The sequence below is a fragment of the Oncorhynchus mykiss genome, chromosome 5 (genome assembly GCF_057628025.1).
Source record: "Oncorhynchus mykiss isolate SJ-2025 chromosome 5, ASM5762802v1, whole genome shotgun sequence".
NCBI lineage: Eukaryota > Metazoa > Chordata > Actinopteri > Salmoniformes > Salmonidae > Oncorhynchus > Oncorhynchus mykiss.
In genome coordinates, this window is record NC_143026.1 from 71,972,563 (window position 1) to 71,998,032 (window position 25,470).

The 25,470-nt window shown below is 44.1% G+C and overlaps 1 protein-coding gene across 2 annotated transcripts in view; it reads left to right on the forward strand.

The window, feature by feature from the left end:
* The window catches only part of naaladl2 (N-acetylated alpha-linked acidic dipeptidase like 2), a 336,716-nt gene that overhangs the window by 17,683 nt on the left and 293,563 nt on the right, over nt 1-25,470 (forward strand). The window contains exon 1 of one of the 2 annotated variants that reach the window (XM_021604123.3): nt 22,155-22,393. The exons of the other annotated variant lie outside the window; for it this stretch is intronic. Coding sequence (XP_021459798.2) covers nt 22,351-22,393 — 43 coding nt within the window. The 5' untranslated portion in view covers nt 22,155-22,350. Of the gene's footprint in view, nt 1-22,154; nt 22,394-25,470 lie in introns of those variants that run through there. 2 annotated transcript variants of the gene reach the window in all.

Genomic DNA, 25,470 nt, shown 5'->3' on the forward strand with positions numbered 1-25,470 from the left:
AAAGCATACCTAGCCCAGAACATAGCCCAGTTGACAAATGATTACAAATAGTAACCAGCCAAGCAGAAGCGTTACAAAACTCAGAAATAGAGATCAAATGAATCCCTTTGATGATCTTCATATGTGTAACGGTCGTCGTATGAATGAGAAGGTGAGGACGAAGGTGCAGCGTGGTATGTGTCCAAATTTATTAAAATGAACACGGAAATAACAAAAATAACAAAGATAAACTTCCAAAAACAGTTCTGGCTAGTGCAGACACACAATAGAAAACAATCACCCACGAAACAGGCTACCTACAGTATATCACAAAAGTGAGTACACCCCTCACATTTTTGTAAATATTTGAGTATATCTTTTCATGTGACAACACTGAAGAAATGACACTTTGCTACAATGTAAAGTAGTGAGTGTACAGCTTGTATAACAGTGTAAATTTGCTGTCCCCTCAAAATAACTCAACACACAGCCATTAATGTCTAAACCGCTGGCAACAAAAGTGAGTACACCCCTAAGTAAAAATGTCCAAATTCGGCCTAATTAGCCATTTTCCCTCCCCGGTGTCATTTGACTCGTTAGCGTTACAAGGTCTCAGGTGTGAATAGGGAGCAGGTGTGTTGAATTTGGTGTCATCGCTCTCACACTCCCTCATACTGACTGGGCACTGGAAGTTCAACATGGCACCTCAAGGCAAAGAACTCTCTGAGGATCTGAAAAAAAGAATTGTTGCTCTAAATAAGATGGCCTGGGCTATAAGAAGATTGCCAAGACCCTGAAATTGAGCTGCAGAACGGTGGCCAAGACCATACAGCGGTTTAACTGGACAGGTTCCATTCAGAACAGGCCTCGCCATGGCCGACCAAAGAAGTTGAGTGCAGGTGCTCAGCGTCATATCCAGAGGTTCTCTTTGGGAAATAGACGTATGAGTGCTGCCAGCATTGCTGCAAAGGTTGAAGGGGTGGGTGGTCAGCCTGTCAGTGCTCAGACCATACGCCGTACACTGCATCAAATTGGTCTGCATGGCTTTCGTCCCAGAAGGAAGCCTCTTCTAAAGATGATGCACAAGAAAGCCCGCAAACAGTTTGCTGAAGACAAGGAGACTAAGGACATGGATTACTGGAACCATGTCCTGTGGTCTGATGAGACCAAGATAAACTTACAGTGGGGCAAAAAAGTATTTAGTCAGCCACCAATTATGCAAGTTCTCCCACTTAAAAAGTAATTTTCATCATAGACATCACAGACAAAATGAGAAAAAAAATCCAGAAAATCACATTGTAGGATTTTTCATGAATTTATTTGCGAATTATGGTGGAAAATAAGTCTTTGGTCAATAACAAAAGTTTATCTCAATACTTTGTTATATACCCTTTGTTGGCAATGACAGAGGTCAAACGTTTTCTGTAAGTCTTCACAAGGTTTTCACACACTGTTGCTGGTATTTTGGCCCATTCCTCCATGCAGATCTCCTCTAGAGCAGTGATGTTTTGGGGCTGTTGCTGGGCAACACAGACTTTCAACTCCCTCCAAAGATTTTCTATGGGGTTGAGATCTGGAGACTGACTAGGCCACTCCAGGACCTTGAAATGCTTCTTACGAAGCCACTCCTTCGTTCCCCGGGTGGTGTGTTTGGGATCATTGTCATGCTTAAAGACCCAGCAACGTTTCATCTTCAATGCCCATGCTGATGGAAGGAAGTTTTCACTCAAAATCTCACGATACATGGCCCCATTCATTCTTTCCTTTACACGGATCAGTCGTCCTGGTCCCTTTGCAGAAAAACAGCCCCAAAGCATGATGTTTCCACCCCCATGCTTCACATTAGGTATGGTGTTCTTTGGATGCAACTCAGCATTCTTTGTCCTCCAAACACGACGAGTTGAGTTTTTACCAAAAAGTTATATTTTGGTTTCATCTGACCATATGACATTCTCCCAATCTTCTTCTGGATCATCCAAATGCTCTCTAGCAAACTTCAGATGGGCCTGGACATGTACTGGCTTAAGCAGGGGGACACGTCTGGCACTGCAGGATTTGAGTCCCTGGCGGCGTAGTGTGTTACTGATGGTAGGCTTTGTTACTTTGGTCCCAGCTCTCTGCAGGTCATTCACTAGGTCCCCCCGTGTGGTTCTGGGATTTTTGCTCACCGTTCTTGTGATCATTTTGACCCTACTGGGTGAGATCTTGCGTGGAGCCCCAGATCGAGGGAGATTATCAGTGGTCTTGTATGTGTTCCTTTCCTAATAATTGCTCCCACAGTTGATTTCTTCAAACCAAGCTGCTTACCTATTGCAGATTCAGTCTTCCAGCCTGGTGCAGGTCTACACTTTTGGTTCTGGTGTCCTTTGACAGCTCTTTGGTCTTGGCCATAGTGGATTTTGGAGTGTGACTGTTTGAGGTTGTGGACAGGTGTCTTTTATGCTGAAAACAAGTTTAAACAGGTACCATTAATACAGGTAACGAGTGGAGGACAGAAGAGCCTCTTAAAGAAGAAGTTACAGGTCTGTGAGAGTCAGAAATCATGATTGTTTGTAGGTGACCAAATACTTATTTTCCCCCATAATTTGCAAATGAATTCATAAAAAATCCTACAATGTGATTTTCTGGATATTTTTTTTACAAATTTTGTCTGTCATAGTTGAAGTGTACCTATGATGAAAATTACAGGCCTCTCTCATCTTTTTAAGTGGGAGAACTTGCAAAATTGGTGGCTGACTAAATACTTTTTTGCCCCAATGTATTTGGTTGAGATGATGTCAAGCGTGTGTCGCGGCAACCAGGTGAGGAGTACAAATACAAGTGTGTCTTGCCTACAGTCAAGCATGGTGGTGGGAGTGTCTCAGTGTGGGGCTGCATGAGTTCTGCCGGCACTGGGGAGCTACAGTTCATTGAGGGAACCGTGAATGCCAACATGTACGGTGACATACTGAAGCAGAGCATGATCCCCCTCTCTTCGGAGACTGGGCCGCAGGGCAGTATTCCAACATGATAACGACCCCAAACACACCTCCATGACAACCACTGTCTTGCTAAAGAAGCTGAGGGTAAAGGTGATGGACTGGCCAAGCATGTCTCCAGACCTAAACCCTATTGAGCATCTGTGGGGCATCCTCAAACGGAGGGTGGAGGAGTGCAAGGTCTCTAACATCCACCAGCTCTGTGATGTCGTCATGGAGGAGTGGAAGAGGACTCCAGTGGCAACCTGTGAAGCTCTGGTGAACTCCATGCCCAAGAGGGTTAAGGTAGTGCTGGAAAATGATGGTGGCCACACAAAATATTGACACTTTGGTTCCAATTTGGACATTTTCACTTAGGGGTGTACTCACTTTTGTTGCCAGCGGTTTAGACATTAATGGCTTTGTTATTTTGAGGGGACAGCAAATGTACACTGTTATTAAACAAGCTGTACACACTACTTTACATTGTAGCAAAGTGTCATTTCTTCAGTGTTGTCACATAAAAGATATACTCAAATATTTACAAAAATGTGAGGGGTGTACTCACTTTTGTGATATACTGTAAATATGGTTTTCAATCAGGGACAACAATTGACAGCTGCCTCTGATTGAGAACCATACCAGGCCAAACACAAAAATAGCAAATCATAGAAAAACTAACATAGACAACACACCCAACTCACACCCTGACCATACTAAAACAAAGACATAACAAAAAAACTAAGGTCAGAACACAACAGTGCCCAAAGGTGCGGACTCCGGCCCCAAAACCTGAACCTATAGGGGAGGGTCTGGGTTGGTGTCTGTCCGCGGTGGTAGTTCTGGCGCGGGACGTGGACTGCACTCCACCATAGTCCTTGTCTGTCTCTTAGCTCGCCTCCGTGGCCTCTTAAGAGCAGCGACCCTTGCCGCCAACCTCGGACTGGGGACCCGAATGGACGGGAGACTCCGGCAGCACCGGACGGACGGGAGACTCCGGCAGCACCGGACAGACGGGAGACTCCGGCAGCACCGGACAGACGGGAGACTCCGGCAGCACCGGACAGACGGGAGACTCCGGCAGCACCGGACAGACGGGAGACTCCGGCAGCACCGGACAGACGGGAGACTCCGGCAGCACCGGACAGACGGGAGACTCCGGCAGCACCGGACAGACGGGAGACTCCGGCAGCACCGGACAGACGGGAGACTCCGGCAGCACCGGACAGACGGGAGACTCTGGCAGCTCCGGAGAGAAGGGAGACTCCGGCAGCACCGGACAGACGGGAGACTCTGGCAGCTCCGGAGAGAAGGGCGATTCCGGCAGCGCCGGCGTGACGGCTCCGGACGGCTCCTGGCTGACGGACGGCTCCGGCAGCTCCTGACTGACGGGCTGCTCCGGCAGCTCCTGACTGACAGGCTGCTCCGGCAGCTCCTGACTGACGGGCTGCTCCGGCAGCTCCTGACTGACGGGCTGCTCCGGCAGCTCCTGACTGACGGGCGGCTCAGGACAGACGGGCGGCTCCGACAGCTCAGGACAGACGGGCGGCTCCGGCAGCTCAGGACAGACGGGCGGCTCCGGCAGCTCAGGACAGATGGGCGGCTCCGACAGCTCAGGACAGACGGGCGGCTCCGGCAGCTCAGGACAGACTTGCGGCTCCGGCAGCTCAGGACAGACGGGCGGCTCCGGCAGCTCTGGACAGACGGGAGACTCTCGCAGCTCAGGACAGACGGGAGACTCTAGCAGATCCGGACTGGAGGGAGACTCTGGCAGATCCGGACTGGAGGGAGACTGGCAGATCCGGACTGGAGGGAGACTCTGGCAGATCCGGACTGGAGGGAGACTCTGGCAGCGCTGGACAGGCGGGAGTACCTGTAGGAAGGAGACGGAGAGACAGCCTGGTGCGGGGGGCTGCCACCGGAGGGCTGGTGCGTGGAGGTGGAACCGGATAGACTGGACCGTGAAGGTGCACTGGAGGTCTCGAGCACCGAGCCTGCCCAACCCTACCTGGCTGAATGCTCCCCATAGCCAGGCCAGTGCGGCCCATAGCCACTGGGCTGTGCTGGCGAACCGGGGACACCATGCGTAGGGCTGGTGCCATGTACCCCGGCCCGAGGAGACGCACTGGAGACCAGATGCGCTGAGCCGGCTTCATGGCACCTGGCTCGATGCCCACTCTAGCCCGGCCGATACGAGGCGCTGCTATGTACCGCACCGGGCTATGCATGCACACCGGGGACACCGTGCGCCTTACGGCATAACACGGTGCCTGCGCGGTCCCCCTCTCTCCGCGGTAAGCACAGGGAGTTGGCTCAGGTCTCCTACCTGACTTAGCCACACTCCCCGTGTGCCCCTTTCCCAGGAAATTTTTGGGGCTGTCTCTCGGGCTTCCTTGCTTTCCTCCACCTGTTCCCATGGGAGGCAATCCCTTCCAGCCAGGATCTCCTCCCATGTGTAGCAACCCTTGCCGTCCAGAATGTCCTCCCATGTCCATTCCTCCTTATAGCGCTGCTCCTGCTGCTGCTGCCAGTTACCACGCTGCTTGGTCCTTTGGTTGTGGGTGATTCTGTAATGGTCGTCATATGAAGGAGAAGGTGAGGACCAAGGTGCAGCATGGTATGTGTCCATATTTATTAAAATGAACACGGAAATAACAAAAATATCAGAGAGAAAATACCGAAAACAGTTCTGGCTGGTGCAGATACACAACAGAAAACAATCACCCACGAAACACAATAGAAAACAGGCTACCTAAATATGGTTCTCAATCAGGGACAAGGATTGACAGCTGCCTCTGATTGAGAACCATACCTGGCCAAACACAGAAATAGCAAATCATAGAAAAACTAACATAGACAACCCACCCAACTCACGCCCTGACCATACTAAAACAAAGACATAACAAAAGAACTAAGGTCAGAACATGACAATATGGTGGCAATCAGAAGACATGAATTTACTCAATAAATGTTCCTTTTGTTCGATGAAGTCTCTTTATATCCAAAAACCTCAGTTTGGTTAGTAGGTTTTCTTCAGTAATCCACAGGCTCAAACTCAGTTAAAACAATCAGACGAAAAATCCAAATTGTATCCGTAAAGTTCATAGAAACATGTCAAACAATGTTTATATTCAATCCTCAGGTTGTTTTTTAGCCTAAATGTGAAATAATATTTACATACCGGACAATAACGTCATCAATATAAAAGGTAAACAAGAAATACACATGCGCCTGAAAAAACTCTGCGTCACAATAGGTCCACTCGTTCAGACTGGTCTTACCCCCTCATTTATAAGAATATAAGCCTGAAACGATTTCTAAAGACTGTTGACATCAAGTGGAAGGTATAGGAACTGCAAATGGAGTCCTAAGTCAATGGATACTGTAATGGCATTGAATAGAAAACTACAAAACCAACAAAAAAAAACGACTTCCTGAATGGATTTTTCTCAGGTTTTCGTCTTCTAAATCAGTTCTGTTATACTCACAGACACTATTTTAACAGGTTTGGAAACTTCAGAGTGTTTTCTATACAAATCGACCAAATCTATATGCATATCATATCTTCTGGGCCCGAGTAGCAGGCCGTTTAATTTGGGCATGCTTTTCAGCCAAAATTCCGAATGCTGCCCCCTACCCTAGAGGTTAAGTGGACCACAAAAAATATGAAATATTTTGGATGCTTTCAAAGTGACAACAAACAACAGATATATAAGTATACTGTTTTTGGGGAAAATAAAATGTATATGATAAAAAGGAACATTTTACCTCTTCCTCAGTCTGAGTTTAACCTTCCAACTCGCTACCCAAGGCTTTTACTTGCAACATATAGTTAAATACACTGTTGAGGATGGGTACATATTGAAGATGCACATGCTCATCCCCAGACTTTTTACCTGTCTATTTTCAGAGGATGAAGCTAAGAACATTAACAACTTCACAGTTAGAACACTATAACAATATGGAAGAAAATGAAGCGTAATCTACAAGACCCAATATCACTCCCTAAAACACAAACCTATGGAACAATCCTTTAGTAGCTTTTCAGAATTTACAGATAAATTGGTCCACATGGAAAACTGAAGGCATAGAAACCATAAATGACTTCGTAACTGGAAATTAAAAAGCAATTTTTGACTGACCAATGTAAATATTTTCAAATGCATGCAATTTAAACAATTACATATCACAAAATTTAGATTTAAAATATTTTGGACATCAGAGCAACCTTGAGAGTATCTTATTTGAGTCAGAAAAGGCTGTTAATATTATAGGTAAGATATACAAAACCTTGCAGAGAGAATATTCAACTGACAATCTCTTAGAAAAAAATATAAACTATTGGAACCAAGACTTGAAAATAATTGATGATGGCACAAGATGAAGAGAATGTTGGAGCATAACTAACGAAATTACAGTTAACAAAAACGTACACTTAATCCAGTATAAACAAGTCTACAGTAGAGACAAAATTCACAAATTCTACAGCAGATGGCTAGAAGACCGGTGATGTCGACCGCCGAGCTGGAACCAGTCGTCCACCGCAGGAGCCTCTGTCTGACTCGGATGCCATGGAGCCAGAACCGGCTGATACCCCAATACACACTGAAATGGAGAAAGGTTAGTGGAGTGGCGGAGCCAGGGCACGAACGCCGCCCACTCCCCGGCCGGTCCTGGCAATAAGACCTCAGAAACCTACCCACATCCTTGTTAACTCTCTCTACCTGCCCGTTACTTTCGGGGTGAAAACCTGTGGTAATGCTGACCGAGACCCCCAGACGTTCCATGAATGCCTTCCAGACCCTTGACGTAAATGGGGGACCCACCGTCGTGCCGGAAGACGTGTGTAAACAGGGCCTCCGCAGTCTGTAGGGCCGTAGGGAGACCGGGCAAAGGGAGGAGACGACAGGACTTAGAAAAACGATCCACAACGACCAGGATCGTGGTGTAACCCTGTGAAGGTGGAAGAACGGTTATAAAATCCACCGACAGGTGTGACCACGGTCGTTGTGGAGACGTAAGGGTTGTAACTTACCTCTGGGCAGGTGTCTAGGAGCCTTGCACTGGGCGCCCACTGAGCAGGAGGAAACATAAACCCTTACGTCTCTTTCTAAAAGTGGGCCGCCAGTACCTCCCACCAAGACAGCGCACCGTCCGACCGATCCCAGGATGACCAGAGGAGGGTGACATGTGAGCCCAATGGATCAGCCATTCGCGGACAACAGACGGAACGTACAGACGCCCAGCTGAACACTGAGGGAAATGGGCTCTGCACGTGACACCCGCTCAATGTCTGCATCCAGCTCCAACACTACCGGTGCCACCAAGCAAGAGGCTGGGAGTATGGGAGTGGGATCCATGGACCGCTCCTCTGTGTCATACAGCCGGGACAGTGCGTCTGCCTTGACGTTCTGGGAACCTGGTCTGTAAGAGAGGGTAAACACAAAACAGGTGAAAAACATGGCCCACCTTGCCTGACGAGGATTCATTCTCCTCGCTGCCCGGATGTACTCCAGATTGTGGTGGTCAGTCCAGATGAGAAAGGGGTGTTTAGCCCCCGCAAGCCAATGTTTCCAACACCTTCAAAGCCTTAACGACAGCCAAAAGCTCCCAGTCCCCCACATCATAGTTTCGCTCCACCAGGCTGAGCTTCTTAGAGGAGAAAGCACAGGGGCGGAGTTTCGGTGGCGTACCCGAGCGCTGAGAGAGCACAGCTCCTATCTCAGCCTTGGAGGCATCCACCTCCACTATGAAGACCAAAGAGGGATCTGGAGAGCCTTCAAGTGCCGAAAAGCCCTGTCCGCCCCAGCTGACCACTGCAAGCGCACCGAGCCCCCCTTCAGCAGTGAGGTAATGGGAGCAGCCACCTTATCAAAACCCCGGATAATCCTCCGGTAGTAGTTGGCAAACCCTAAGAATTGCTGCACTTCCTTCACCGTGGTGGGAGTTGGCCAATTACACACGGCTGCAATGCGGTCACTCTCCATCTCCACTCCTGACGTGGAAATGCGATGCCCTAGGAGGGAGACAGACTGTTGAAAGAACAAGCATTTCTCAGCCTTGACATACAGGTCATGCTCCAACAGACGACCAAGCACCTGGCGCACCAGGGACACATGCTCGGCGCGTGTAGCGTAGTATATCAGAATGTCATCGATATACACCACTACAACCTGCCCATGCAGGTCCCTGAAAATCTTGTCAACAAAGGATTGGAAGACTGATGGAGCATTCATCAACCCGTAAGGCATGACGAGGTACTCATAATGCCCTGAGGTGGTACTAAATGCCGTCTTCCACTCGTCTCCCTCTCGGATACGCACCAGGTTGTACACACTCCTGAGATCCAGTTTAGTGAAGAAGTGGGCCCCGTCGATCTTTTGCACAATCCCCCTGTCAATGGGGTGGTAATTGAGTCGCCTTCTCTTTACAGAAGGCGAGAGCCAAATCGGCATATTCTGGGGGGATGCGCATGGTGGAGACCTGGTCTGGACTTTCCACCGTAGTAGCACCAACTGAAACCCCTAAACACCTACTTAAGCACTCCTGCGACCACCCCGTGAGAGCCCTCTGTGGCCAAGAAATAGTGGGGTTATGATAAGCTATCCAGGGTAGGCCTAGCACCACTGGATATTCAGGGGAGTCAATAAGGAAAAGACTAATCTTTTCCGTGTGACCCCCCCACGTCACCATACTCAAAGGAGCGGTGGTCTCCCTGATAAGCCCTGATGGTCGACTTTCTAAGGCGTGAATGGGGAAAGATACATCCACGGGAACAATAGAAGTCCCTAAACTATAAGCTAACACTTTATCAATGAAATTCCCAGCCGCGCCTGAATCTACTAGCGCCTTATGCTGGGAACGACGGAAGGAAAAGAAACAGGAAAAGTGACAGGCACAAATATATGTGCGACAGAGGGCTCTGGGTGAGAATGGTGCCAACTCACCTTCCCTCAACTTCCCCTCCACACACGGCGCTGGCCCACTCCAGTGCTTTCCCGGTGAGGCACGAGACGACGGCGAAAACCTTCTCATGGTCCGATGGAGCTGGTTGGACCGTGGCCAGAGAAAGGTTTAATTGGAGGAGGAAACCCTGGCAGTTGACAGCACTCCCGTCGTACCCCCATGGGTAGACGAATCCCACTGGGTTCAGGTGGTAAAGGAGCGCCCGGGATAGACCCCGGTTGTGCTGGTGGAGGCACTGGAAGAACTCCCTGTCTCTCTCAGCGGTCCATATTCTGGACAACGTGATCCATGGCGACGCTCAGATGGTATAGCTTCTCCGTATGCTTCTGGACGCGTTCTTCCACCTCCATGTCCGGGGTATTTTCTCCTGCTGACTTCATATTAGGGTCAGAGATTCTGTCACGTCGTGTATGTAGGTGGCAGGGAAGTCAAGCACAGGAGGATTAAACTTGGTATAATTGGAGTATTTTAATAACTTAAAACATAAACTCCAAAACCAAAGTCCATAATAAAAAAATTGTGGGTACAAGAACCCGTCACACACCAATCCATAAAACATGAACATAACAATAAACAATCTCTGACATGGACATGAGGGGAAACAGAGGGTTAAATACACAACACTTAATGAATGGGATTGGAACCAGGTGTGTAAGAAGACCAGACAAAACCAATGGAAAATTAAACATAGATCAATGATGGTTAGAAGACCGGTGACAGGGGGACAGGGGGGTATGAGCATGCAAGTCTGGGTAGATTAGATGTAGTCGTTGTGTGTGTGCGTCTGTAAGTTGTTGTTCGTATGTGTATGTTTCTATTTGGTGTGAATAAAATATTTAAAATAAACATTAACTTATCGCATTCACATGAATTATTCCAATTTTACTTACGATACTGTATTAAAATTAGTGATGTAGTGGTAAAAAAATTGTGGGTAAATTCCATTGGGTGATCGAGATAAGACGAACAACCACCAATTTAAACCGGTATAAACTATATTGTTTGCTTTTTGATTGCATTTTAATGTAGGCCTATAGGGAAGATAGGGCATGTGGAGATGTTTATATTTAAACATATCTTTTTTTTTTTTGGAGGGGGGGGGTTCCTAACTTGTTTGATAATATTAGTAGAGATTTTCTCAGAGGACCCCACATGGGGCCCTAACCTCTCTCTCTGCTTGCTTCCTCTATTTCTCTCTGTCTCCTCTGTTTATTCCTGCCTCATTCTCATCACTGAGTGCCACATCACTGTCTGGCTCAGTAGCCTACTCTCTGTCAAGCACAGTTGTTATGAAAACTTAGTAGCCTATTTTTCCTCCAGCCTAAGGTAGGCTCTGTTTAATGTGAGCTTCTTACTTCATCCTTTCCGCTGGCTAAGTAATACTAGCCAGAGCCCTTCAACGTTACTGCAATAGAAGTCTCTGCCGGCAGCTAGCCACCTGACTGACTGACATCTATCTATAAGTGACTATTTACCAGTTGTGTACTCATTCTCAGAGTGTTGTTTTTTGTCTGTTTTGGGGGATGTCTGTAGACATGTCAGGAGTCGTAGGATGGTTAAAATGGCCTTTTGTCCGGCATCTCGCAAACACACTGTCAGCAGCATCTGTCAGTGATATTTTACGTCCATTTATTTGATCATATTTAAATCAATAGGCCTACAGTGCATTCGGAAGTATTCAGACTCCATGACTTTTTCCACATGTTGTTACGTTTCATCATTCTACACACAATACCCCATAATGACAAAGTAAGTTTTTAAAAATTGTTTGCAAATGTATAAAAACCTGAAATATCACATTTACATAAGGATTCAGACCCTTTACTTAGTACTTTGTTGAAGCACCTTTGACAGCGATTACAGCCTAGAGTCTTCTTGGGTATGATGCTACAAACTTGGCAAACCTGTATTTGGGGACTTTCTCCCACTCTTCTCTCCATTCTCTCCTGCTCTGTCAGGTTGGATGGGGAACTTCGCTGCACGGATATTTTCATGTCTCTCCACAAATGTTCGATCAGGTTCAAGTCCGGGCTCTGGCTGGGTCACTCAAGGACATTCAGAGACCTGTCCCGAAGCCACTCCTGCATTGTCTTGACTGTTTGCTTAGGGTAGTTTTCCTGTTGGAAGGTGAACCTTTACCCCACTCCTATTGGGCTGTCATGTGCATTTTACTGGCTTCCATCTGGCCACTCTACCATAAAGGCCTGATTAGTGGAGTGCTGTAGAGATGTTTGCCCTTCTGGATGGTTCTCCCATCTCCACAGAGGAACTCTGGAGCTCTATTAGAGTGACCATCGGGTTCTTGGTCACCTCCCTGACCTAGACCCTTCTCCCCGATTGCTCAGTTTGGCCAGGCGGCCAGCTCTAGGAAGAGTCTTGGTGGTTCCAAACTTCTTCCATCTAAGAATGACGGAAGCCACTGTGTTCTTGGCGACCTTTAATGTTGCAGAATTGTTCTGGTACCCTTCCCAATCCATTCTCGAAGCTCTACGGACAATTCCTTTGACCTCATGGCATGGATTTTGTTCTGACGTGCACTGTCAACTGTGGGACCTTGTATAGACAGGTATGTGCCTTTCCAAATCATGTCCAATCAATTGAATTTACCACAGGTGGACTCCAATCAAGTTGTAGAAACATCTCAAGGATGATCAATGGAAACAGGATGCCCCTGAGCTCAATTTTGGGTTTCATAGCGAAGAGTCTGAATACTTATGTAAATAAAGGTAATTTCTCTTTTTTAAATTGGCAAAAAATTCTATAAACCTGTTTTCACTTTGTCATTATGGGGTATTGTATGTAGGTTGCTAAGGATTTTTTTATTTTATTTAAGGCTGTAATGTAACAAAATGTGGAAAAAGGGAATGGATCTGAATAATTTCACAATGCACTCTATATCAGAGATCCAATGGCATGATTTAAATCATAATGATTTAAAGACAATTCTCAGTTTCATCCTTGGCTTTTCATGTGAAGAAGAAGGTGTTAAAGGAGCATGGCTGAGGACAATTGCTGTCAGTTGCATCGAATACATGATAGCGTTTCACTTTAAATCCCTCAATTCCCTCAGAGACTCATTATAAAGCCAAGTCTCAGGGAAGTAATTAATTCTGCAGTTTTTTTTATATTGGTTTGATTCTGCAGAGAATGTCAGGTGGCCTCTTGGTTTGTGAAATAGAGATTTGTGAGCTGAAGACTGAGAGAAAGGGGACTAAGAGGTGACAGGACAGGCTGCATTTTGCCTTGTTGCCAGAGTCAAAGCTGAACTACAAAGAGAGTCGATAGCACTTGATATTTATGCTTTTCTTTTTGCTGCCTTAGATCCTCCCTTATCAAACTTGTATTTTATGTGTGTGTGTGTGTGTGTGTGTGTGTGTGTGTGTGTGTGTGTGTGCGTGTGTGTGCATTCTTCTAGTGCTTCACATTCATGTTTAAATTGTCGGATCTCTAAAGAGCCACAGTCGAGATCAAAGGTTCCCTTTGTAAAATAAATGCCAAAATGGATATCAACAGTGAATGTATCTGGATGCCAAAACATGACCATGACCTTTGTTCTCATAGGGCCCAGAAGACTTTCTCATTTCTCTTCGGCAATTCCTGCTCTGCTTTAAATTTCTGCTGAAAAATCTCTCTTCGTTTCAAATGTGCATCTAAGACAGGGCCCCTGATACTAGGAAAAGTAGGTCCACCGCCTCAAATAGAAACATGCTATACCCCAGGGGTCCTGAGTGAACGGCCATGAGAGGGACGGTGGGAGAGAGGGCCACCATCTGATGAAAAATAATATTTGTCATTTGCTGCTGCAAATAGTACACCGAGGATGCAGGGGACTGTTTGAATGAATTGTTTTTCAAGATATTGAAGTGCCCTATGCGTTCATTGTATTCTAGACAATTTCATTCCCAGGCTATAGCTGGATTCTCTTCTTTGATCTACAGTGGAACTATATTTTTACGTTATTTTCTCACTCCCACATAAGGTTCTAGATTTTTCTAAATACCTTGATTCTCCCTTCTTGGATGTGCTCAGATGCGCGCATTCATGCAGATACCAAATGTATCATGAAATGTAAACAGTTTTACTGTAGAACAGGGCTGGATCTAAAAGGGTCTTAGGTGGTAAGCGTGGAAGGGGGCAAGGAAGGGGGTGTGGCAATGAGTGTGGTCAGCCCATCTGCACTGCTAAATTATTGAGCAAATTATTAGGTCCCCATCTTGGCAATTTAGAATTATTCTGTATTTTTAAGCCAATTTCCGGCAATTCTACAAAGTTTTCCAATTTTCAATTTAGCTTTTATTTTGGTTTTAGTCATTTAAGTTTACACTGAAAGCTTTTTTCCATCCTGAAAATGATCATAAATATTTTTTACACTATTTGAATTTAGGCTAAATTTAGGCTAAAGGATTACAATGGCATAAAAATCCCTATGTATGACAGCACAAGAAATGATCCGAGGCACACCGAGTCTTGACTCTTGCCCTGTGTCCTCCTCTGAGTGGTTTTGCATCTCTCTAGCAAGGGTTATGCAGGAAACTATGCCAGAGGCAACCATTTCAGCTCACCAGCGATGACATTCAGACAAGCCCCCAGCTGCCCTCACCTGTCTACCCAGGCCCTCCATTATTAATGCAGTGGCTGCTGCTTTTAACACACTCAAACCTGCTGCTGTGAGGCTGCTCAGCGGGCGTCAGACAGCCACTGTTCTGTATGACAGAACCCATGGAAACCTGGCTCTCTGAAGGCCATATACTGTTTAAGCAGGGGGAACCGGCCATGGAATAGAGGGGAACCAGCCGTGGCATAATTCAAATCAAATCAAAGTTTATTGGTCACTTACACAGATTTGTAGATGTTATCGACAGGTGCAGTGAAATGTTTGAGTTTCTAGCTCTAACAGTGCAGTAATAATCAATATGCGCATAATCCAAAATAAAAATAAAGAAATTAAGAAGTATCAGAATGAGCAATGTCAGAGTCTGGAATATGAATATATACACAGAGTATACAAAACATTAAGAACACCTGATCTTTCCATGAGATAAACTGACTAGGTGAATCCAGGTGAAAGCTATGATTTATTATTGATGTCATTTGTTAAAACCACTTCAATCAATGTAGATGAAGGGGAGGAGACAGGTTAAATAAGTATTTTTAAGCTTTGAGACAATTGGGACATGGATTGTACCATTTAGAGGCTGAATGTGCAGGAACAGGATTTAAATGCCATTGAACGGGATATGGTAATAGATGCGATGCGCACCAGTTTGTGTCAAGAATTGCAACGCTCCTGAGCTTTTCACATTCAATAGTACCCAATGTGTATCAAGAATGGTCCACCACCCAAAGGACATCCCAGTTGAACGCTTTCGACACCTTGTAGAGGCCATGCCCTGACGCTGAAGGGGGGCGCTGGAACATGGAATAGTATCAAACACATGAAAACCATTCCCCTGATTCTGCTCCATTCATTACCACGAGTCCGTGCTCCCCAATTAAAGTGCCACCAACCTCCTGTGTACTCAGAAAAGGTGTGTAGAGCAATAGTTATCCTTGTTAACACTTATCTTGAGACACATATTTTAGCCTCTGTGCAAATATGAAAAGGGATATGCGGGTTATCTCTATATTGCGAAACACTCTGAGGCGTTCATGTAGGCCATCAGAACTTGAGATGTAATCAGCCTAATTGGAGAGCACCACAGAGTGATACAGTTACAGTGCACTACATACTGCCAGCAGTGTGTCAGTCAACTTGCTAGCTATAGGTATGATGCTTGTGACAGGCCTTAGACTCAAATACCATCAACTGATACAGCATAGAGTCATTATATTCTGTAGCTTGCTTCAGTCTGTGGCCTCACGTTCACACGACTTAGAAGGATGATCTGCAGCTCTGTCTCTCCCTCTCCCCACCCCCCTGCCCGCCCAGACTGAAAAGATTTCTGGAAGGCACTGACCCACTCCAACATGAATTCACCCGGCTTAGTCTGCTATCTGAGGTAATTATTGGGACAAAAATACTTGGAATAGTCTACTGCAGTGGGGAAGTTCAGGAGAGCAGAGGAGAACGTATGCTTTTTCCAGTGCAACTTTTAACAAGTGTTGAAACTCCAGTCTGGAACTTTCATCTCCTGCTCCAACCAGCCGTCTCTTGTCAAAGCAGGATGCTTCTTTACAATGCAAATGAGTACAGAATAAGTGGTCACACACCATAAATTAGTCAAATACTTGTTGTAGTGCTGACACCTCTATAATAAGTGTATCGAATACCAGGTCTGCAGTTCATTGGCAAACCTAATCAGTATACTTTTATCTCTTGTGTTTCTTTTTCATCACTTAGCCAACATTTAGTTGATTTAGACTAAAGGCTGTGTAAAGCACACTGGACTTAAAAAGATCTCTTTGAGTTTGTTACCCACTGCTCGTATTTGAATGTAAACTGTGAATGTTTGACTGTTTAGAAATATCCTGTGTTTTCATTTCCTTTGCATTTCCTATCAATTTCAAACACCAAAACGTCACACTGTTATCAATGAGCTGGCCTGAATAAATGTCACTGTTGTCTATGAAACAAGAACTTCTCCTTCCCTACCAAGCAGAGGTACCGTCATATAGAACAATGGTTCAGATCAGTTAGAAATGATCTCTAAGGCGCACAGACACACTTTTCTGAGATCTTGTCAAGATCTACCACACACTGGACTGTTCAGTTAAATTCATTATAAGTTGGTAGTCACGGCATGTGCTATATCGTCCCCTGACCTGTGATCAGGAAACATTCTATAAATTAACTTCTTATCATTGATCTATCGTGTCTGCCTCTTTCAACTCAAGCTTCTCATTGCATAACTATAGGGATATACAATATTTCAAACAGTTCTACACACTACCTTCAATAGCAGGCGAAGCATATTAGTGAAAACTACTGAGTCAATTTGCATATTATCAGTGTGTAAAGTGAAGCGTATACTTGTAATTAGGAATAGCTGTAGCTGAATAAGAGGATGAACTATATTGTCATGTGGTAGAGAGTTATAGAGCCTTATTGATGTCGCCTTGGTGAGTTCTTTGATTATTTTATGTTTAGTAGGCTCTTTTGCTTTGGACAAAATTGCCAATAAAGACTGTTGGAATACAGTTTAGGAGAACAGAACAGAGAAACTTTGACAAAGAACAGCTGTTTAGAATGAACTGACGAAAGGAGAGTTTTTCTCATTGTAACTTAAGCCTAGATGTCTGTCTCACTCAGTATTGGCTAGCTCTGTTGTCTCTGCCATGCCACACAGGCCACTGCTGAAACAGCCAGCCTATTGTAACTTTTATCCTACAAAAATTAAATAACACAAAACCTTCCATTTTCTCTTCTTGCTCATCTATTTTCTCATGTAAGCTCTTAATGGTGATTACCATGCTCTGGTGAGTTTGCTTGTGTGTCCTCTTTCACTGTAGTACAAGTGCTGTCAGTGAACTCAGTCTCAGGCTGTTAGCTACTATTGATTTTCCTCAAATGAATGCATATAATACAGTGCGGGCTTGTAGATAAAGAGGAAGGGGAGGGACATTGTTATCAAGTGGATCTCAACATTAAGAAACAGCCAGTGTGCCAGTGCCAAGACCCTGTCACTTAGAAACCATTGGCAGTAACTAGAGACCACAGTAACATCCCCATTCACCTTCCCTCAAGACTCCCATCAGGGGATTTGAACAAAGGCCCCCCGACAACAGTCTTGGCTCCTTGGGCCCCCTCCTCCATACACCTAGTGACTGTTTATCATACCGTTGCCAAAGCAAAAACTATGATCAGCCCTCTGTATTCCCATCTTCAATACTATTTGACACATTATTTTAGCAGATGCCTCTTCCGTAACATGACATGAATAATAGAATATCAAATTTAATTTAATTTCATTGAGACAGTATACAGCTTATCCTTTCACACGCAGATGTCCTTGTCTAAAAACAATTGTTTAAAAATGTTTCTTATCAAAACGTTGGATCTTAATTCAATGATGTTTACATTTATCTGTCATGCCCTGGCCATAGAGAGGCTTTTATTCGCTATTTTGGTTAGGCCAGGGTGTGACTAGGGTGGGCATTCTATGTTCATTTTCTATGTTTTGGATTTCTTTGTTGTTTGGCCGGGTGTGGTTCTCAATCAGAGGCAGCTGTCTATCGTTGTCTCTGATTGAGAACCATACTTTGGTAGCCTTTTCCCACCTGGGTTTTGTGGGTAGTTCCTTTCTGGTTTTGTGTCTGCACCAGACAGAACTGTTTCGGTTGTGCTCTTTGTTGTTTTGCTATTCAGTGATCAGTTCAACTAATAAAAGATGAACACGTACCACGCTGCACCTTAGTCCTCACCTTCTTCCACCAACAGCCGTTACATTATCAGTGCTTTTCAGTTTTGATATGTTAATGCTAAATTATGATTCTGAGCTGCAAATATGAGGTTGCCCTCAATGAGCTGTCAGATTATGCTGTTGGTTGCCTAGTAGAGACATATTCAGGCAGAATAAGAGTTTAAGATTTGTCACATTTAGCGTTCAGAAATTCACTGGGGGCTTGTCAAAGTACAATAGCATTTTCACATATCTTTGCCCCATACTCTCAGCTCTCAGAAAAGTGAGTGAGGGGAAGAGGGGAGAGAATGAATGAAAGTATGGATTGGGGAAGAGAGCGGCAGACTGCATTCATGACGTGCTCATTAATGTACTGTAGGATGTATGGACTGAGGCAGATCTCAAGGCTTGCTTGTTAAATCCATCCATGAATGGCCATTCCTCACATCAAAATGTTGCATTCAGAGAGCAGTCTAGTCTCCGATAGTACAGTTGAGTTGTAAAGGTGAAATTCCTCTCTCATTGTGTGTTGATTGTTGTCTAATCAACTATACCCATTACATACAAGAAAACAATCTATCGATGCTATTACCATATGGTCTTGCCTTCACTCAGCTGGTTGAAGGTTGTCCTTGGGGTTTAAAGCCTTTTTGTGGCTTTCGAATCCACTCAGAGAACCACATACATTACAGTACTTAGAGATCCTGTTCAATCCCTGCACCTCTTATCTGAGGCACCAGCACATGAAGGCATACAGTGCCTTGCGAAAGTATTCGGCCCCCTTGAACTTTGCGACCTTTTGCCACATTTCAGGCTTCAAACATAAAGATATAAAACTGTATTTTTTTGTGAAGAATCAACAACAAGTGGGACACAATCATGAAGTGGAACGACATTTATTGGATATTTCACACTTTTTTAACAAATCAAAAACTGAAAAATTGGGCGTGCAAAATTATTCAGCCCCTTTACTTTCAGTGCAGCAAACTCTCTCCAGAAGTTCAGTGAGGATCTCTGAATGATCCAATGTTGACCTAAATGACTAATGATGATAAATACAATCCACCTGTGTGTAATCAAGTCTCCGTATAAATGCACCTGCACTGTGATAGTCTCAGAGGTCCGTCAAAAGCGCAGAGAGCATCATGAAGAACAAGGAACACACCAGGCAGGTCCGAGATACTGTTGTGAAGACGTTTAAAGCCGGATTTGGATACAAAAAGATTTCCCAAGCTTTAAACATCCCAAGGAGCACTGTGCAAGCGATAATATTGAAATGGAAGGAGTATCAGACCACTGCAAATCTACCAAGACCTGGCCGTCCCTCTAAACTTTCAGCTCATACAAGGAGAAGACTGATCAGAGATGCAGCCAAGAGGCCCATGATCACTCTGGATGAACTGCAGAGATCTACAGCTGAGGTGGGAGACTCTGTCCATAGGACAACAATCAGTTGTATATTGCACAAATCTGGCCTTTATGGAAGAGTGGCAAGAAGAAAGCCTTTTCTTAAAGATATCCATAAAAAGTGTTGTTTAAAGTTTGCCACAAGCCACCTGGGAGACACACCAAACATGTGGAAGAAGGTGCTCTGGTCAGATGAAACCAAAATTGAACTTTTTGGCAACAATGCAAGACGTTTGGCGTAAAAGCAACACAGCTCATCACCCTGAACACACCATACCCTCTGTCAAACATGGTGGTGGCAGCATCATGGTTTGGGCCTTCTTTTCTTCAGCAGGGACAGGGAAGATGGTTAAAATTGATGGAAAGATGGATGGAGCCAAATACAGGACCATTCTGGAAGAAAACCTGATGGAGTCTGCAAAAGACCTGAGACTGGGACGGAGATTTGTCTTCCAACAAGACAATGATCCAAAACATAAAGCAAAATCTACAATGGAATGGTTCAAAAATAAACATATCCAGGTGTTAGAATGGCCAAGTCAAAGTCCAGACCTGAATCCAATCGAGAATCTGTGGAAAGAACTGAAAACTGCTGTTCACAAATGCTCTCCATTCAACCTCACTGAGCTCGAGCTGTTTTGCAAGGAGGAATGGGAAAAAATGTCAGTCTCTCGATGTGCAAAACTGATAGAGACATACCCCAAGCGACTTACAGCTGTAATCGCAGCAAAAGGTGGCGCTACAAAGTATTAACTTAAGGGGGCTGAATAATTTTGCACGCCCAATTGTTCAGTTTTTGATTTGTTAAAAAAGTTTGAAATATCCAATAAATGTCGTTCCACTTCATGATTGTGTCCCACTTGTTGTTGATTCTTCACAAAAAAATACAGTTTTATATCTTTATGTTTGAAGCCTGAAATGTGGCAAAAGGTCGCAAAGTTCAAGGAGGCCGAATACTTTCGCAGGGCACTGTATATGTGTCCCATGTGTATTACATAAACTACAATAGCTACAGTTGTAGATGTACCCACTTTAGATATACATCCATTACAATAGCTGAGAATATTGCATTTTGGTTGGAATTGTGGGATTATGTTCATTCAATTTTGTCAGACAGCAGTTGATGTCTATCTGGTAAAGCAGCACAGCATACAGTATGTCCATAGATGTCTGTGTTGTGGCTTACTTGTATTTCCTTTATCTTTTATTCAAGTCAGCAACATCTTGGACCTAAATGTTTGCTCAGCATGTTTAACAAAGCCTGTGTGTGGTAAATGGAAAGTCAACCAGTGTAATGGACCTCAATTGGCATGCCCTAGACTCCTGGATTGATGAAGGGGATTTTAACAGCCGCCAATGATATATTGCCTTCAAACACATGCCCTCACAGTGGCACCCATCTCTGGGAGTGTGCTCACATTGATCCACAGAGTTAGCCCAGAGTAGGAAAACAAAATTTTACTTTGTCTCAGTTTTTTCATTTGTTACCACCATGTTGGCTGTGCCGCTATAGTCAATGCTCTTCACCCTGTGGGTATTGATCTGTTGATAATTAAATGCATATTAAGTGACAATTATTGAGCCAAAGAGCTTTGATGATAATTATTATCACCATATGGAGTGGGCTTTGATCTCCCCTGCCAAGACTCTAGCACTACTGAAATGGTTTCTTCATGTGCTCTTTCTCAATGGATTCCTTCCTAATAGACCATAGTGTAATATTTGCCAATTTTCTTTGTCATTCCACATTTTAATATTGCCCATTGTTGGCATCCCCCCAAAATATCATTGTTCCTAATAGGAAAATGGTTTCAGTTTACATATCCTCATGAATTTCACAAGTTGATAATTGAATGTAAGATAAGAAACGGCAAGCTCTCCCATTGGTATCGCTGTTCTAACACATATCTAACACAGACGTTCCTTTTTTACAAGAAAGTGGTGACTGAACTTTATCTATGTGTATTTGAAATTGGGTGGCAATCAGATAAAACCTTGGTATTTTGAAAACCCTCAAGGTTCTATGGATTAATCAACCTGTCCTTTGACAAATTACGATATAGACTTGTAGATGATGTTGTTTCAAAGATACTTTGATTGTCAACAAATCGTCTGCTTTTGTTTGGATTAGTGTGGGACAGTCCCATAGACTGGCACAAAGCTGTATTAGCGGTTTTATCCTTTCCATTGTGCTTGCGGGTAAAAATCCCTCGCATATAGGAGGTTGAAATGTACATGGGGGAAAACATGTTGGTTGTATTACTGACTGCTACAAACATTAAATCCTTTAATAAATTCCTCATCTCTTTGCTTCTAAGAAGGGAAAACATTCTCAGAGTTTAAACATGATGAACATATGACGCACAAGTGAATGTTTTCTTTTTATATATATATATATATATATATATATATATATATATGAAAGTGAAATCTGATACCTTCACAACACAATAGAGTAGCTTTGCTGCTTATACCTGTATAACAGGTGGGTCCAGTATACAGCAATGAGGAGGAAGTGATATCAATCAACAGCAGAACAGGTTAGATTAGTACAGGTGAGCCAGGAAGCAACCTATGCTAATGTCTGTACATAAGAAAGCCTTTCTAGTGTTACAGCTTGGTCGGGAGGACGGCAGTTACATGGGAGCCTATTAGATAACCTATTTCCCTGTCCCTGGACTCACACAAACAGGGAATGAACAATGGGAGACACACATGGATATTCTAGCGACCCAGCCCTGCAAGGTAAATGATTATATTGCCACACTGTTTGTGCCACGATCTGATCGATCCATTGAATGCAGCTCCTCGTCTGTGTACTGCTTTCCCTGAATAGGAGAAGTTTGCTGGAGCAACAGCCGCTCCTCTATTTCCTGGATCTGTTAGACCGCCAGCCGCATGCAATGCTCTGTTTGTTACTGGTTGCTGGCTCTCTGAAGAGAGAGGAGCTACTTTTTGTGTTTAATAACATTCATATGAGGAAGGTAGGTTTGAAAAAGACGAGCGCTAGTGTTATTCTGTCTCTCCTCTTGCTGGCACTCTCTGCTGGAGGAGAGAAGCAACCCACAAGCTGGCTGTAGGATTAAAAAAAAACAGGTGCTTCTGCTGGCTGGCTGGCTGGCTGGCTGGCTGGCTGGCTGGCTGGCTGGCTGGCTGGCTGGCTGGCTGGCTGGCTGGCTGGCTGTAACAAGGGATATGGTTTGCTACTCCGTTATACATTTTAACTGACAAAAATTTCACAATCAACATCCAGTCATTTGAGACAATTCAATGATATAGTGGTTAAGCTAAATTTGACAGTCCATTATTTATTTACCTGGTATTTACTTGAAATTACAGGGTGAATTGTCAATTACTCAATAATAACTTCATAATTACTCTGTTCTTTTGCTTCTTTAGGATTGATTAAAACAAGCAATATTACAGACTATTTGGTACCAGCGAGTTACTATTGTACTACATTCTTTAAGTACCCATTGGTACCATGCAAATGCAAATACCAGGCAAACAGGTGAAACAGGACCGTGAAATAAAGTATAAGCCATTTTAGTAACAGTAAGACCTGTCTGAATTTGGCTTCACCTCTCTCTTGCTGTTCTTATCTGTTACAATCTGTGTCCGTACACTTGCTTTGTGTTGCTAGCTGAGCTTCTCTTTCTTTCACTACATATACTCTTATATTGGAGATGTCCTGAGTGGTTCAAGATGCTTGACTCATAGTTTTATTTACAGAAAACATTACATTCTGTATTCCTGTCAATGGGCCAACTTGTATATGAAGGACCCACTGTTTTCAAAGTGGGTCTTGAATATTTTCCATTATTTTTCTACTGTGTTTTAATTATATGAATGCATAATAAAGCTTCCCTGGAATTGTGTGGATTTGTAGTCTATTTTAAGACTCTTTTTTTGATAGAGGCTCCTGTCTTGTTCTAATTTCGTCCTGTGGAGGTGCCTGTACAGTAAGCTGTTCTTCAGCCCAGCGTTGGCATTCCAACCAGGTAGCACATTCATTCAGCTGGCTTAATCTCCTAGGTGGACAGTCAGTGGTGAGGCTGAGGGGAGAAGAGTGGAGAGCACATTTCACTGGGTTTCTTTTTAGGACCCAGGTCACATTGTCTACACTTGTTAGATTGAAAAAACACATTGTGCTGTCTTCTCCTCGCCCACTGGGGTCAAAGGTGGATACTTGATTCGTTTCTGAATGCAAATTTACTCTCCTCTATCATAACTAAACCACTTATAATAATTCACATGAAGGCACGGAGCTGGGAGCTAAATGTCAGTTTAGGTTGTACGTGTGGTGTGTTTGCTTGTGAGATGCAGGTCGCGTTTTAGGGTCACATTACAATGAGAGTATAACGTTATTGTACTCCCCTGGCAGAATGTTCCATTTTGTAGTCTGGTTGTTGGCTATGGTATTGTGTTTGCATAATATCAATGAGATAGTGCTCAATAATACATTTCAGACACTCTGCCACTCTGCATTAGAAAGAGCACCAGGTCAGAAGTTTAGTCTTACCTTTGGCATGAATTTTTCTCAACTTTCCAGAGAGATCATACATTATCTGGTGTTCACCTTTTCTTTTGAAATGTGATCAGATGTGTCTTTTCAGTAACAATGGAGCAGGGAGGCCAGCTACGCTACAGCCTGGTATCTTAGCTGGCTTGGGAAAGCTCTTTGTTATCTGCCCAGCAGAGAGAACGCTCTTTATTATCATCAGACATTGATAAGGACAGGCCTCATCGCGCGTCCGCTAGCTTACAAAGGCAAACTGATACCTCTGAGCTGTGCCTCTTTGGTACCTGCATTTGGTCTTGTCATACACTACTGACAGAACGTTTTAAATTGAATTTCCTGCAATTCTACACATTTTGCTATGGGATAGAGAGAACATTCTGCAATTTTCTAACAGATTTTTTACTGTTTTACAGCTAATTTCCAGGAATTCTGCACATTTTGCCATGACTTATAAAATGTTAATATGATATCTGAGTGAGAGTGACTAACAAAATCAATTGGGGCCCCCTGCAGGTCAGGGCCCCTCGGTACTTCGTACCTGTCACGGTCTTCCTCCTCTTCATCTGAAGAGGAGAGGCGAGAAGGATCAGAGGACCAATATGCGTCGTGGTATGTGTTCATAGTGAATTTTTAATAAAGAGAACACTGAACACTATACAAAGAGTAACAAAAAACAATAAACCAAATACGACCGTGAAGCTACAAAATGAGACCTGTGCTGACACAAGCCACTAACATAGACAATCACCCACAAACAAACAGTGCAACCCAGGCTACCTAAGTATGATTCTCAATCAGAGACAACTAATGACACCTGCCTCTGATTGAGAACCATACTAGGCCGAAACAAAGAAATACCCCAAAACATAGAAAAACAAACATAGACTGCCCACCCAACTCACGCCCTGACCATACTAAATAAATACAAAACAAAGGAAATAGAGGTCAGAACGTGACAGTACCAATCTAAAAATGTTGACATGGGATAATTGAGTGAATATCAGTGACTGATATAACAAGAGGAAAACTCTTGATGCACATCCAAATGTGTTTTCTACTATTCTGAGACCCAGACTGATTTTTTTTTTTTTTAGGGGGGGGGGGGGGGTCCTCCTAGCGGCCAGGGGTCTTAGGTGACCGCGTACAGTGCATTTGGAAAGTATTCAGACCCCTTGACTTTTTCAAAATGTTGTTACGTTACAGCCTTATTCTAAAATTGATCAAAAAACTATTTTCAGCAATCTACATACAACAGCCCATAATGACGAGGTGAAATATTCAGACCCTTTGCTATTGACTC